This window comes from Vipera ursinii, assembly GCF_947247035.1.
Source record: "Vipera ursinii genome assembly, chromosome: 8".
Lineage (NCBI taxonomy): Eukaryota > Metazoa > Chordata > Lepidosauria > Squamata > Viperidae > Vipera > Vipera ursinii.
In genome coordinates this window covers 24,866,990-24,882,336 of record NC_139519.1, presented here as the reverse complement: position 1 = coordinate 24,882,336, position 15,347 = coordinate 24,866,990, and the positions used below count along the sequence as shown (strand labels likewise).

Here is a 15,347-nt window from a genome sequence, read left to right as displayed (position 1 = left end):
AGGTTGGCCATCTTCATACGACCAATTCCATGCCACCTCCATCTTTTCACTGCAGCCTAAGTTTTGTCATGAAGAAAAAGGATTCGAAGGAGATTTGGTAGATGACCAGGCCGAACCCGAGGGAGGATTCAAGTGGGTTATCAGTTTCGCATCCTTTTGCACCCACAAGTGGTCGAAGTCCAGCCTTCCTTGAATTCCACTGACTCTTATCTACCGCCAATTTGCCTTCACCGTTAGTAGTTCCATTTCCCATTTAGAGGTAGCATGGAATAAATTTGTACTCAGTGGAATAATCCTGGTTCCAGATTTCTTGTGCCTGAAAGATTCATGATCCGTCTGGAAACCATGAATCCTGGGTGAATCTCCCGAGGCTGTGGCCAAAGGGAATAGACAGGAAAACTGGAGGGACATTTTATATATTTCTTACATTTATATCCCATTTTCCTTCATGATTTCAAGATATACGTATAGTGTTCCCTTCCATTTTTCCTAGAAGGCTAACATGTAGACATTTTCCCCGCCCCAGCTGTGTGTGGGAAAACACAACAGTTTTGTGCTGACAATCACATAGCCCTTCTTTGGTTTCTTGTCAGATTTCAACAGGAAAATTTTAGGAGACTCTGGAATCTGCAAGGAACTTGTGCATTGGTTGCCCACCTCTGCACCAGAGGAACCTCTGGGCTGCCTATGTTCGGTTCATGTACACACGTGCACACAGACACACCCGCTTGCTTTTGTTGTGGGAGTCTAAACTATAATAACCACTTAAATATATCCTACAGAAGCCAACATAAAGGAGAAGATGAAACCAACATGAAATTTTCAGGAAAATACCCTGAGAATTCTACTTTATTTTCCTCCCTTGCTCTTTCCTGAAATTGTTTCTTCTGACAAGACCCCTAAATCAGGGGGTCTCCAACCTTGGCAACTTTAAGACTTATGGACTTCAAATCCCAGAATTCCTCAGCCAGCAATTCTGGGAGTTGAAGTCCACAAGTCTTAAAGTTGCCACGGTGGGAGAGCCCTGCCCTAAATGGCGCTAGAGTGAGGACAGGATGAGCGAGCAAGTGTGCGTTGGCTGCCAACTCACTTGCTGCTGTACCTGTGGATGGGCCAAAAAGAAAACAAAGAAAGCCAAAAGCCAAAGGGAAGGGAAAGAAAAGACCACCTTAACATGGTCAAAAGAAGCTCCAGTGCTACCACCTGCTAACAGGAACCTCTAAATTTAAGCAACTAATCATCCAGAATTTATTTCCAGTGGATAATACTCAGTGGAATGTTTCCCCGCCCTCCCAGACTCACCAGTCATGATCAAGAGTTTTGTTTAGAAGCAGAGAAGATACCGACAGCTCCTAAGTTGGAACAAGTGTAGTAATTATGACTCAGGAGAAGTCTTAGCTGTAGTCTTAGCCAAGAGTAGTTACTTCGAGGTGATTAAGAAAGGAGACATAGTAGTAGCTGCCGGCAAGTCTCTAGCAGGAGATCCTCTGAAGAAAGATATTGAGTTTTCTTCCTAAGATGTCTACCAGAAGAGGTCCAGCAGCTGTCGGTTCCAGCTCCTTTCTGACCAGGTTTTCCTGCCTGAGCAAGGGGCTGGACTAGGTGACCTCCGAGGTCCCTTCCAACTTTACTATTATGATTATGATTAACCTGTATGTCCCTTCGTATTTGGGGTGACTGGTCTGGGCCTGCCACCTCTAAGGAAAAGAAACAAGGCCAGAGTCTCTTTGCCTTCTTTCTGCTGAAAGCAAAACTTTCCCCTCCGGGCACCCAAAAACAGCCATGCCAAAGAATGGGCCTGTTTCGCCCTGGAGGGGCAGTGAGCAGAGAATGCCAACCCACTGCGGGTGAAACAGGAAAGATCCCTCTGGTTGAGTTCGTTGCCTTCTTGCAACCGAAAAAGGGTCATGCTCCGAAGATCCATTCCATCGCTTGCCAGTTAATAGGCAACTGAAGGAAAATTGCCCATTCCCTCTTCCCCACCCCAACGCTTCCAGTCCCTCACCTTTGATGGGGGATGCTCTGGCTGGAAATGGAGGAGGGGGAGGAATCCATCACTGTCAAAGGGCGTGGATTTATGCCTCCTTTCCCCCCAAACTTTCTGAGAGGCATTCTGGGGCCCTGGCAGGGGCTGGAGAGCCATGACAAGTGGAAGTCCAGAAGAAGCATCAGGCCCAAGATGAGATCAGACAGTTCATGGCTTGTTTTTTTTTTTTTTCTCTCCAGATAAAACTGAGAGATTGGGGGATGGGAGGAGAGATTTGCACCAGGACAAGTGAAACTGAGGGGAACCCAGGCTTTCCAACAGACAGAAGCCACCCAGCACATTCCCAAGGACTTCTGGAAAACTACAGCCCGTAAATTAAAATCAGGATAGCACCATAAACTCACTAAGAAGAGAGAGAGAAAAAACCAGTACGTGCACCCATTGCTCACATTAGAACTTTTGGGAAGTGCAAAGGGGGAGGGGGCTGGGGAAAGTCAAGCAAAGCAGCTCTTAAGTGCATAAATTTACTAAACAGACGAATAAATAAACACATTGGGTATTGTTACCTGATGGTGATTATGAACATCTAGAAAGTTTATTCTACAAAGGAGATGGAGGTGGGGTTTTGTTTTGTTTCATTTTAGCAGACAACTACATCAATTAAAATAATTATGGGGAGGGGGAGATATTAGAAAAGAGTGAAAAGGCACAAAAAACAAATCACAGAAATTTCAGAGACAAATGGACCATTTCTATGACATGAGTGATTTGTTGTCTCTGCCCAAAATCTATTTTGACAATTCTTAATTTTTAGCTGTCAAAATAAACGTAACAACTGAGATTATCCCAGGTCCTTTTTATTTTTCACAGTCCTCTTGATTAATATCTGACAATGTATATTGATAGTTCCCACCCATTTTTGTTTAGGGACTTTTTTTGTAGTGTTTAATCTAGTCCTTTCCTTTTAAAAAAATTGTGCAATGTTTTGATTTCTGCCTGTAAAATTCATCCAGATAGATAATTAAAAGAAAACAGAAGGAGCTCGCGTGAATTTTAGGTTTTTCTAATTCTGATCTGGCCAGCAGTGCCTGATAGCTCCTCCTCAGATCTCACAGGCTTAGGGAGGAATCGCATCAACAGAGAGAAGCTGGTTTTTCCAGAGTCAGGACAGACCCGAGGATGGATCTTTCCGCCCCTCCCCCACTCTTCCATCACTTTTGTATGGAAAGGGGCTTTGAAAGTCTGGACCAGACCCAGAATGAACCTTCCTGATGTTAACTCTCAAATGACCAGCGCTGAAGGAAAAAAGAACTTAGGGTTATTATAAAGTCAACAACCCCCACAATCCGAGAAAGAGAGGAGGAGACGACCACACTTAGAGCTTGCCCATGCAACCTAGAGGAAAAGGAACACAACCTCCTTTTACACAGCAACTCCTTTGCCTTGAATTGATAGGAGGGACAGGTGACCGTTGACACACACCGTCCATAAGCCCCGACCGACCGTGCTAAGCAGGCTGGCAGTCCAAAAGACAGGTGGGCCCTTCCCTGCCCCTTGCTTCAGCGTTCATGCCCTCTTTTGTGCACCAAGAGAAGAAGCTGCCGAGGGAAAGGAGCACACCTGTCTCTCAGGTATCTCAGGAGTCAAGAGGGACATTAAAATGCCATGAAGGAAATGATGGCTCTTCTTTGCAACAGCATCGTTTCTCCTTCAGTGCAGCAGGAAGGAGAAGAGCCACCCTCTAGAGTAGACCCAACTGGGAAAGGTTGAGCAGGGGGCTATAAAATATGTTTGGTCCCACGCCTCTCCTTGGAGCACAATTAAAGACCCTTCCTCACTTCCTGTTCCTATGCCATTAAGCACCTTTCAAGGCTCTTCCCCTCCCCCCTTTGGTCACTGTGTAAAAAGGGTTGGAAACTGTGACAAAAGCGCCTGCCAAATCACAAATGGCACTAGTCACAAGTTTAGTCAATAGTTGAGGTAGAAAGAGACACAGAAGAGAAAGAGGGTTAAAGTAACACACAAAGAAATGAGATGGATGTGGGGGAAAGACAACAGGCTGCACACAATCAAGAAGGCCGAGGGTTAGTTCCAGGGGGATGTCGCCCAAACATCTGTGGAAGGAGAGAGAAAACAGGACCGTGGCTTCTTCACTCCACACATGGCAACAGCTGTTGAGTTACTCAGGTTAGTTTCCCTGCCAAACCCCTGCTTGAACGCAAAGGGGAGCAGCATTCCGAGATGGGGGGTCAAGTGGGGTGAAATGATGATGGCCTTGGGTGCTTTTCCAAACAAACTATTGATCTTCTGGGAAGCAAAAGGGCAAGGGGTGAAGTTGGTCTTCTTGAGTGTCAGGCGGGGGCAAATCAAACGACATTCTAGACCAGGGGTGCCCAAACTTGGCAACTTTAAGGCCTGTGGACTTCAACTCCTAGAATTCCCCAGCCCTACCAGAATATTTCCTCTGTGCCAGTTTTATTCCCACTGGGTGAACCAAATCTGCAAAACCCTTTGGGGTCATGCAAACATGCGTAAACTCTCTCTTGATTGACTTAATAGCTGACATTTATACAAGTGACTCACTTCCTAGCTGTCTTCTGCCTTCTCAGTTTCCCTGTTCAAGGAAGATGAGTCTAAGGAAATAGCAGTTGGATATTTTTAAAAAAGAGGACAAAAGTAGTCCAGGAGAAGGGATACTTAGCACTTCCCCAAGTGATGCTCCTTATTACCTCCAGCCTCCCTACAACATAAAAACATGTAACTGAGTGCAGAAAAAGACCTAGTGGTCCATTGAGACTGCTCTTTTGAGTTTCTTTCTTTTCTTTCTCTCTTTCTTTTATTTTTTTTATTTACTTAAATTTTATTTTATTTTAATTTTTGTTGGATGGCGGACACATGCTCATTCCAAGCATGTTTAAGCTCAGTTACTAATGACTGACCCACTACGTCCTCTGGAAGTTGGCTCCGAGCTTCCACTACTCCCTTCTGTGAAATCCTACTTTCTAACACGACTTTTGAACTTCTCTCCTGTCAGTTTGAGGTTATATCCCCCCACCTGTGCACGTGAGTTTATCCAGAAGACTTTGCTTAATAGCAAAATCAATATTTATTTATTTATTTATTTTGCTTAACATCTGAACATGCTTGCTTGTGCCATTGGCATGAAGCCTTGGCCTCTTATCCAAGCATGGAGGTGGAGAATAGGTCTTCAGCCTTGGGCTACTTCTTAGTAGACCCAGTACTAGAAAACCAGGGCCAGATGGGTCTTTCAGAGGTCACCCAAGACCTTGTGCTGCAACGGGACATGTTTGTCCTGATTTCTTTCTCTCCTGTGCAACATCAAACTTCTTTAATCGGACGGTTACATCAATGCAACCATGGTAGCGTTCCAGGTCTCACACAATAACTGGGATTTGCTGATGGACCAGTAACTGCAGGATGAGCAGACAAACTCAGTGAAGAAGCTTGCAATTTATCTGCATGAGTATATTCAGAATTTGTTTTTATCTGCAACGTGTTCTGGAAGAAAAATGCACCTGATAATAGAAATTGAGAAAGGGACCCCTGGCACAACAGAAGCAAACAATTTAGCCTGGCACCCCCAAGCACAGCAGCGACTCGCCCTCACAGAAGAGCAACAGAAGGATGAACTTAGTTGGGTTGCATGCAGACATAATATGTTGAACAAAGCTTTAAAAAAATAATGAGAGGTTATAGAAGGAAAATTTTAAGTGATGACAATTCAGAGGTTCTGAATGGGAAAAAAAGGTATCGTGTTTCTAATTTGTTTTGTTTTGTCCTGTGCAGAATTTGTTAACTAATCAGAACAAAGGCTGTGTTTTGTTGCTGTCATTTAAATTTTTTACCTTCTGTTCACCAGCGTGGACGACATCATCAGCACCATGCAAGCCACATGACAAAGTCACATGATACGCACGCACATGATTTGGTTGAAAGGAAAGTGGAGGAAGTCACATGAAAAATACAAAAAAAAAAATTAAAAAAACTGATGTAAACAATGGGCAAAAAAGAATCAACAACATTTACAGATTAAAGTCTAAACAAAATCAAATTAGCCATTCTACTGAAACACCAGAGCAGACAGTTAAAAACAAAACAAAACAAAACAAAACTCCACCAATCTAAAAAAAACACAAGATTATTATTAAACAAGCGCAAGCACTGAGATCCTTGTAGGGAGAGGCTGGGTGGGTTAGGCAGAGCTCTGGGGCTGCAGATTAATTAATACCAAGTGAGATAAAGAGTCACAAAACATCTCTGAGACTAGAGAAGGGTTCCTCTTAGCAATCAACTCCTGGCACAGCGGTAACGAAGGAAAGAAGGAGAGAGGAGAGGAGAGGAGGGGAGAGGAGAGGAGAGGAGAGGAGAGGAGAGGAGGGGAGGGGAGGGGAGGGGAGGGGAGGGGAGAGGAGAGGAGAGGAGGGGAGGGGAGGGGAGGGGAGGGGAGGGGAGAGGAGAGGAGAGGAGAGGAGAGGAGAGGAGAGGAGAGGAGAGGAGAGGGAAGGCCCAGGGATTTTCGTTTAGCAACAGGTCATTCACCCAAAAGGACACTAAAGAAGAAAGTCAGCTTCTAAACTTTAAGGCAAATGGAGGAGCTGTCTTCCTTTAGGCATCTCCGCTTCTCTGTAGGAATAGAAAAACAAAGGAAAACCAATACACACCCCCCCACCCCCGTCTTCCCACTCTGCTAGCTGTGCAGGAAGATAAATGGAGGGTGCCTAGCCAGGTTTTCCATCATCAGTGCTCCAGGCCAACTGGAAGAGTCCATTAGGATGGGCCAAATCTCCAGGGCTGAGCAAGACTCTGAAAGGATCAATCAATAATTTTGCTGTGCGTGGAAATTCCCAAGCCGTGTGTGTGTCTCACACAGCGTCCAAAGGCCTCTTGCTGGCTTAGACAGCAGTGAAGGTTGACGCCACAAGCGCCTCCTTTTCACATCATTTAAAAGTTGTTCTTGTACGGCATCATCAAACCAGCTTCTCCCATATAACCTGAAACCTGGTATAACCTTAGATATCTTATCAGCAGGTTAAAATCTTTTATTTTATTTTATTTTATTTTTAATGAGGAAGAAGGAGCGCCTGCTCAGGACAAGGCATGGGTGACTGGCCAGCGAGGGAGGCCAACTGGTCTCTTGCTATGAGGAAAGACCAGGCAGGGCAAATCTTACAGATTCACAAAGAAGCCAAAATCCCTTTGCAACAGCATCTCAAAAGTCCACAGCCCAGATCAACCCTGTGGTCTCTCAAGCAAAATCGGAGGCATCGGGGGATGGAAAGGTTGGTGGCCTGGAAGGGCCCTTATCAAGCAACTCGAGTCATAAAGTTTCGATCCAAATCTTGAGCATTTCCACCGTTTCTCGGCAGCCTGCCAACTCCTGCCCTCCTTCTCCATTAATAGCTGCTCATCGTCATGAAACCTTTTGGCCCCATTCAGATTCACAGCTTGTAGGCACCAAAATAAATGGTGATATGGAAGGAAGAAAGAGGAGACCATTTTTGAATGAAACTCCTGTCGCTCAGAACCGTGATTTGAGCAGCTCTGTGGAAAGAAAAAAAATCTAAGACCCCCCAAATCCATTTGTAATCTTCTCAGTCAAGAAGCCCTGTCCGCTCAGAGAGGCTTGATATGTCGCCTGCCTATCTTAACCTTCACTCCTTTCTTCTTCTTTATAAATAATCTGGGGGGTGTGTGTGTGTGTGTGTGTGTGTGTGAGAGAGAGAGAGAGAGAGAGACTATTTCCCCCTTCTCGATCTGTCTCTCTGGGATGGAAACAAACCTATTCAAACAACCGTGATGTCACGCCACCCTTTACCACTGCAAAGAGGTTCAGTTTTCATTAATGGTCCACTTCATCTTCCATCCAAAGACTTTCTTGAAGTTTCTCAAACGGTCCTACATCCAAAGCACTGTTTAAGTTTAAGGACTGGATGCTTTGGAGACGTGCAAAAACTTTTCAACTTTTCAAACTTGGGATCTTTTTAATATTTTCTTTGAGCCCCTTCAGATTCATCCTGCTCAATGTTGAAAAGATGAATATAATTTAATTCATCTCTGCCGCTTGCAAAGATCAATAAGCTACTTATGACAGGTGCATGAAAGGAAGCATGAGGAGAGGAGAATAAAGGCTTCCTGGAGCATCGCTAAAAATCCCAATCACATCCATGTCAATGCCTGTGTTGTTGTTTTTTTTTAAAAAAACACAAATCCTCCCAGGGGGAGCTGGGGGGAAGAGAAAGGTGCCTCCTCCCTTAATTCACACCCATCTGGTTGACATTTGCTGGACGACCAGCCTCGACCAGCCCTCTGAGGTGGCAAAGTCCCAGCCACTGACCAAATGGGACCCTGGTTTGGGGGGGGGAGGGCAAAGGGGCAAGAGTAGAGGCTGTGTAGGGAGGGAGGGGGGGAGGGAGAAAAGGGGAGGAAGCCATCTTGCTCCTCCCAATCTTGTCCGGTAATTTCAGTTTTGATGGGATGCTGGGTTGCTATGGCAACATGAAGGATAGATAAGACCCATAAAGGTGAAGCCTGCTGTGAAGATAAATTATGAAGGAAAATAAAAGGCAGAGCGGAGAAAGAAGCAAGACCTAATGAGGAGAATGAACACAAAGGAGGAGCGACTTTGCCCTCTGTATTTACCGTGTAAAAACTGGCTATGAGCATTAAGGTTAGAGCAGCTTTTCTCAAGCTGGTGTCCTCCAGTTGTGCTGCTCGAGGACCCCCCCCCCCCCGCCGCCCTTGGCAGCTGGAGATAATGGAAGCCTTACCTCAGTCCCTGTGAGGGACACCAAGTTGGGGAAAGCTGACTCTGTGTGGCGTCTTGTCAAGGTCACCCACTTGCCAAGACTATGGGGAAAATATAAGGACTGGGTAGGGGGAGGGAAGGGAAGGGAAGGGGAAGGAGGGAGGGACGGACGGAGGGCCCAAACCTCCTCCAGGGAGGGTGCGATAGAAATCTAGCAAATAACCACAATGTCTGAAGAAAAATGGTAGGAGGGAAGAAATGCTACTGGATCTGAAGCCTTGGCAGAGGCAGAATTCAGAGACACAACAGACATCTGGCTATCCACAGTGGAGAAATGAATATCCCAGTCACTAGAATTGGGAAGAAAGAGGTCCCCAGGAGAAGACAGGGCTCGGAAGAACCAACACTACCACAATTGTTCTACGGTGCCCTGAACCAGACCATCCTCAATGGCCTCCTCTGCCTAAGGTAAACCTATTTCTTGGCAAGAACTTCAAAAAACACCATGAGAGAGATTCTTCTCAAAAGGAATGATGTACTTTTGAGTCAGAAATATTTGTTGCTTTCCATGTTCCCAGGGAATAAGCCTAGTTCCACCCTGGCCGAGGTGCCCCTGCCAGTCAGAGAGTGGAGGAAATCCAAGAGAAACCACTGTGTGGATATCTGGAGATGGTGGTCAACAGACCACTGACTCCAGTTTCATCTGAATGCAGCAGGTGAGTTCAGATACTTCTCGCTGTCTCTGCCTGACTCTCTCCACCGGTCTACAAAATGAGGGAATGATGCAAATCTACTTCACTGGTTGCTGTTTTTCTCTTCAACACTATTTCCTTCCAAAATCTTAGGGGGGGGGGGAAACATCAAGGAAGGATTATATCATTTGTAAGCTCTCGCCTGTCAAAAACTCCTGGAAGTTTTCTTTAAAAAATTATTCGAGAGGGAATTTAGAAGCCGTTCAGGGTTGTTCTGTGTCCTTCCTCCAGCTTTTTAAGTAATCCTGAAGAAGCAGAATAGCTCATCATGATATTAAAACTGAGATTTCTATTTCGGGCACCTTCCATTGATGAAATTCATCTCTCATTACTTCTCTCTCTCTCCTGTTTAATTCCCCTGAAAAAATTTAGGTAATCACATCCTGGCAATTACATTCAAAAGGTTAACAGCTCAATCACAACGAAGCCGAGGAATCTTTCACAGCAACTTCATTCCTTTGCTAACCGCTTCCTCTCTCTCTCAAACTGCAATCAGCAACCTAATGAAATATACTGCTTCCTAGATTCCATCTGGCCCTGATTATTTGACAGCAGATTTTATTTTATTTTATTTTATTTTATTAGGAAAGAGGAAGGGGACTTTTTCCTGAAGCTGAAGAGTTGCCACTGTGAGGGAGGTGGGCAATTTCTAAATGGGATCGATCAATCAATAAATAAGCTGCAGATGTGAGCCATTTTGAGGCCCACCCTCATGACCTTTCTCCAAAGGGCTGATCTCAGGGAAACCCCTTGCCCAAGAAAGGCAGGTTTCTGTTTATGGCAGTGCTGGTGTCGCCTGAAGGCCAGACCCCACCCAGCCCCACAGGATGGCTTTGTGGGGCCCGGTTCTCCGAGACATGGCTCCGGCAGCCATGTTTTCCTTCTAGCTGTCCCATTGAAGGGGATCTTCTCTATGTCCCTCTGAGAGGTCTCAGCTGTCTGCATTCTTAAACATGAAGAGAAGAGGAGGAGGAGAAGAAAAAGGAGGAGAGGAGGAGAGGAGAGAAAGGAAAGAAAAAGAGAAAAGACACCTCCACTCCAACCGGGTGGCATGCAGGTAGAGACAACATGCAGACCCTGGAGGTTATGGAAAAGGGGAGCATCCACCTCTTGACCAGGTGTTAATGGGAAACACCACAGCTGCTTGAGCGTCAGCATTGTTAAGAGAGCTGATTTACCTGCTACAGACAAGGAGAAAGAGAAGCAAAGCCAAAGAGAGAAATGTTAAGTTAGGAGAAATCACACGTGGGTCTACAGGACACGTTAAAGCCGGGGCACTCTGGGAAAAGGAACAAAGAAGCAGCACTTACGTGGCGGTGGGGTGCCTGTGGTTCCCCCATGGGCAGAAGATGGAAGACGTAAAGAAAAGACAGACCCCCAAAAAAGAAAAGAGGCAACAGAGATGAAAAAAAAAAGGAGTTGATGGAGGAAGGCGCCGAACACAAGGCAACACTCTGGGCCGCCCGGCTGTTGAGGACTAGCTCCTCAGGAGGCGGACCAGCTTTTCAGGGTAAAATAAGGGTAAGGCGACAACGGGCACAATGGGCCACCCTTCAACTCGTTGCAAGAGTTGAGGAAAACATATCACAGAATGGCTGCTAAGGAGAGGAAGGCATCGGAAGTTGTAAACATGGAGGTTATTCCTGCATCAGTGAATTATGCAGGCAGCCCAGTTTCCTTTAGCTTTTTCTTTCTTTAATCGGTGGCCATCCTTCCAAGCTCAGCTTTGTCTGCAAGATCTCGCATTTTCCTTTGTTAAAAAAAGGCATCCTGGGAGACCCAGAGGCGTTTCTGTAACAGAAAGCCTGCTGCAGGCAGGGAGGCAAGGGGGCTAGCCCCTGCTTAACGCATTGTTACGAGGACTGAAGGAGGAGGGGAGGTGGGGAATGCCCCCCCCCCCCCCCCCGGTTTTGCTGGAGGCCGCAAAAGCAGGGAGGATGGAAGAGGGTTGCTCTGGATCATTTCCGGGTGGGGAAGGAGGATCTCCGGGCAGCCAGATGTGATAAAAGGGACCCGGCTCCTGAACTTGAGCAAGAGGGCTATAGAGCTGAATTCATCTCTCTCCGAATTCAAAGGGTGCAGATTTGAGATGCATCAGAAATAAATCCGATTTGTCTTTGAGTTTCCCAGAGCTTACAAATTATACAGGGCAGGGAGGATCTAAACAGGACTGCAAACTGCCCATCTTCTTCCAGAGAAGAAGACTAAGCTTAGAGGAGGCATGTCCAATCTTGGCGACTTTGAGACCTATGGACTTCAACTCCCAGAATTCCCCAGCCAGCTGTGCTGGCTGGGGAATTCTGGAAATTGAAGTCCATAGATCTTAAAGTCACCAAGGTTGGACACCCCTCACATAGAGGCTGGAGAAATAAACACACCGGCAGGGCCCACGGGCTCCCCACCACTCGCCTGCCACTCTGCCAGAATTAGACAGAATGTGTGGGGGTCCTGCAGCCTATAAAATGGGAGTGGGAGGCAGCCCATTCATGCATGCTATTTGCCAAACAGACATTTTTATCTCATTCCGAACCAAAGTGCACTTGATCAGTTCTCCCCTAGCCAGGGGATTTTAATGCATGCTTCCATATTGCTTGGTCAGCAGCTGTTCCGGAAACAAATTGATGGGAAATTCAGGTTGGATAAAACAATGAAGATCTCGTAGTTCAACCTGCCTCAATTTACCGCCCTCAGTTGCGGGGAAAGCTTAGGTGGCTTTAAGAGCCAATTATGCAAGTCGGCAGAAAGTGCTAAATCTGTCGCCGGACCAGGATGGGAGAGGACTGAGCTGCCCCAGTTTTATTCAAGACCGCATCCTTCTTCACCTGAAGCTGATCTTCCAAAGCTATGGGACTGTATGCTTTTATATATATATATAAGTTTTTATTGATTTTTTAAAGAATACAGTTCCAAAGTACTTATTCAACAAACGTGTCTTCTGAGTTTATCATTCAAAATTCCTAATCTCTTGTTCGTTTCCCCAACCATTGATAAAATAACTCCCAAGTTTGAAAATATTCTGTCTCTTCTTTTTCTTTCAACCTCAGAGTAAGTCTGTCCATTTGCGCACAGTCTAATTTTTTTAAAATTATTTCTTCCTCTGGTGGTATTTTTTCATTTTTCCAATATTGTGCGATTATGATTCTTGCTGCTGTTGTTACACGTAAAATTAAGTATATATTATGGGACTCTATTCTGAAGCAGATTACGGATCTCTCGGCGAGATCCAGTAGGGCTGGGATCAGGAAGGAAATGGGAGAGCCCAGCCTTGGGAAGCACTGTGCTCCAAACGAGGTCTTAAGTGGACGTACATTTCCAAAACTGCTTCACAGGGAGTTCTTGACTTACAACCCTCCATTAAGTGACTAAAATTATAACAGCACTGAAAAATTGACTGATGAACATTTTTCACCCTTTGAACTGTTGCAGCCTGCCCGTGGGCAGGGGATCAAAATTCGGAGGCTTGCCACTGTTTCATATTTATGACCATTGCTGTGTCCCGGGGTCACGCGATTCCCTTTTGTGACCTTCCGCCAAGCAAACTCAGAGGGGAAGGCAGAGTCACTTAACAGCTGTGTTGCCAGCCTGACAACTGCAGTGATTCACTTAACAGTTGTGGCAAGACGGGTTGTAAAAAGGGGCAAAACAGAAATCCTGGGGCTCAATTGTGGCCGAGGTGAACTGCCTGTAGCCCTCAAGCCCATCTGTTCTCAGAGTAGAAGCCTGAAGGCTAAATGGGGGGGGGGGGGTATTTTTTTTACCCTTCTAATCTCTTAAAGCAGCCGCCTCTGCCCCGAAAAGGGGGACCGGTCTTCCCCAACCCATCTCCAACCTCCTCCTGACCTAATTAACAAGAAGATGTGAGGACCGGCATTTTTAAAAACCCAATAAAAGGAGCTGTAGCCAGTAATAATAGTAACAACACATTCCTAAGTGCTGATAGTGCACCCTCCACAACCCTTTGTCGAAAACACAACTGGACAATAGGATTTTTTTTAAAAAAGAAGAAGGAGGTTCTTGGAAGAAGAAAGAAGAGAAAAGTTCTTGGGTGGGATGTCCCAACTCAGGGACAGGGAGGGAACCCGCCCAGAGTTTGGGAGAGGAGCAGTTGAGAGCTGAAGGATGGGCAGTTCGCCCGAGAAAGGGCTGAGGTTGCCAAGCAGGGGAGAAGGGAGGGCTTGACTTACGAACTGGCTGCGTCTTGAAGTCGGAGAGGGGGCTGATCTCCCCGGTGCCCTTGCCGTTGATGGCCGTCAGTCGGATGGCGTACATGGTCTCTGGCTTCAACCCGATGACCGTGAAGATGCCTTCGGTGTTGGCTGTGCCAGGAGAGACACCAGGCAAGGAAAGGATCAGAACCATATCTACGTATGTTCCACCTCACTTTTCTACCTTTGCTTATATGCAGCAGTGTGGGGAAAATGTTAAGCCACACTGGACAAGAGTCTAAGGGGAATTTTCCTCCAATGGGATTTTCCCATGTATTTTACCAGGAAACATAGATAGGGCAGCCTAGAAAAGTAAGTGCCCTCCTAACCATACCCAAGGACTCCGAATTTGTTGGAGATGTCCATTTTGTTCTCTGAGTTCATGGTGACATAACCCTAACCCTAAATCCGTGGTGGCAAACTTATGGCATGTGTGCAACAGGTGGCACACAGAGCCCTCTCTGTGGGCACGCGCACCGTCACCGCAGTGCTAGGCCTTCAGCTGGGTTTTATAAAACCTTTTCACTTTCACCGCCATGTGCAAAAAAAAAGGTTCAATCAATCAATTTTAACTTCTTGCAGGAGAAAAAAAGATCTTACAAAGTTGAAATTGACTGATTGAACTTTTTAGTCCCACCCAGTCTGCCATTACCACCACAGACACACACACTCAATGGGCCACACTCACCCAATGGGCTACGCCCACTCAATGGGCCACACTCACCCAATGGGCTACGCCCACCCATCACCCGACGATACATAAATGGGTTTTGGATTGCAGCTTGGGCACTTGGTCTCCAAAAGGTCCGCCATCAGTGGTCTATGCCATTAGGAAGGCAAAGAAAGGCCGGCTTCGTTTAGACTGGGGGGTCTCCAAACTAGGTAACCTTGTGGACCAGCTCCCAGAGGGAGTTGGAGAATTCTGGGAGTTGAAGTCCACAAGTCTTAAAGTTGCCAAGTTTGGAGACCCCAGTTTAGTACACAGAATAGACAGTTATGCTTCTCACGCTGAAACACGCCTTGACCGCAGCTACATAATTATACCCATTGAACACCTGTATAGAATCTCTTAGATGGGAACTTGGAAAGAACTGTGGTCCACACTGTGGTCACCAGACTATTAAAAAGGCTCACATGCCACATTTTTATTAGAGAAAAAAAGATATTTTTCTAAAAGCAAATCACAGTTCTCGGTAAAAACTGGACAGGCGGGACTGGGCTCTGTTCAATTGGAAGAGGCAGTCTCTTGCAACATTCATCAGAGGCTCAGCCAATCTCAATGTATACATGGTTGTACTTTAACAATAAAGGTCCATTCATTCCAGAGGATCCCAGGGAATATCTAAAAAGGTTAAATCCTGACAACTGGACCAAAGTTTATGAAAACCGAAACCTTTTGCTACTCATCCAAGTAACTTCTTCAGTCAAAATGAAGGTTTGGACAGAGAATCGTTGGAAAGAACCAGCTCTTGCCATACATACTCTGTGTGTGTGTATGTGTGTGTGTGTGTGTGTGTGCGTGCGTGTGTGTGTGTGTTTCTTCCTAAAATGAAAAAGCAACATGTAAATGAAAGTCATGGCAAAAGAATATAAAAAGGTTAAATCCTGGCGACTGCACCAAACACTCTGACTCTCTG

The 15,347-nt window shown here is 45.9% G+C and overlaps 1 protein-coding gene across 1 annotated transcript in view; it reads right to left on the bottom strand.

Annotated features, from left to right (window-relative positions):
• NCAM1 (neural cell adhesion molecule 1) overlaps window positions 1–15,347 on the bottom strand; it is a gene marked incomplete at its 5' end in the record, with an annotated part of 125,953 nt that overhangs the window by 13,492 nt on the left and 97,114 nt on the right. Inside the window, 2 exons of the mRNA XM_083368150.1 lie at window positions 10,816–10,830; window positions 13,690–13,821. Coding sequence (XP_083224276.1) covers window positions 10,816–10,830; window positions 13,690–13,821 — 147 coding nt within the window. The remainder of the gene's footprint in view (window positions 1–10,815; window positions 10,831–13,689; window positions 13,822–15,347) is intronic.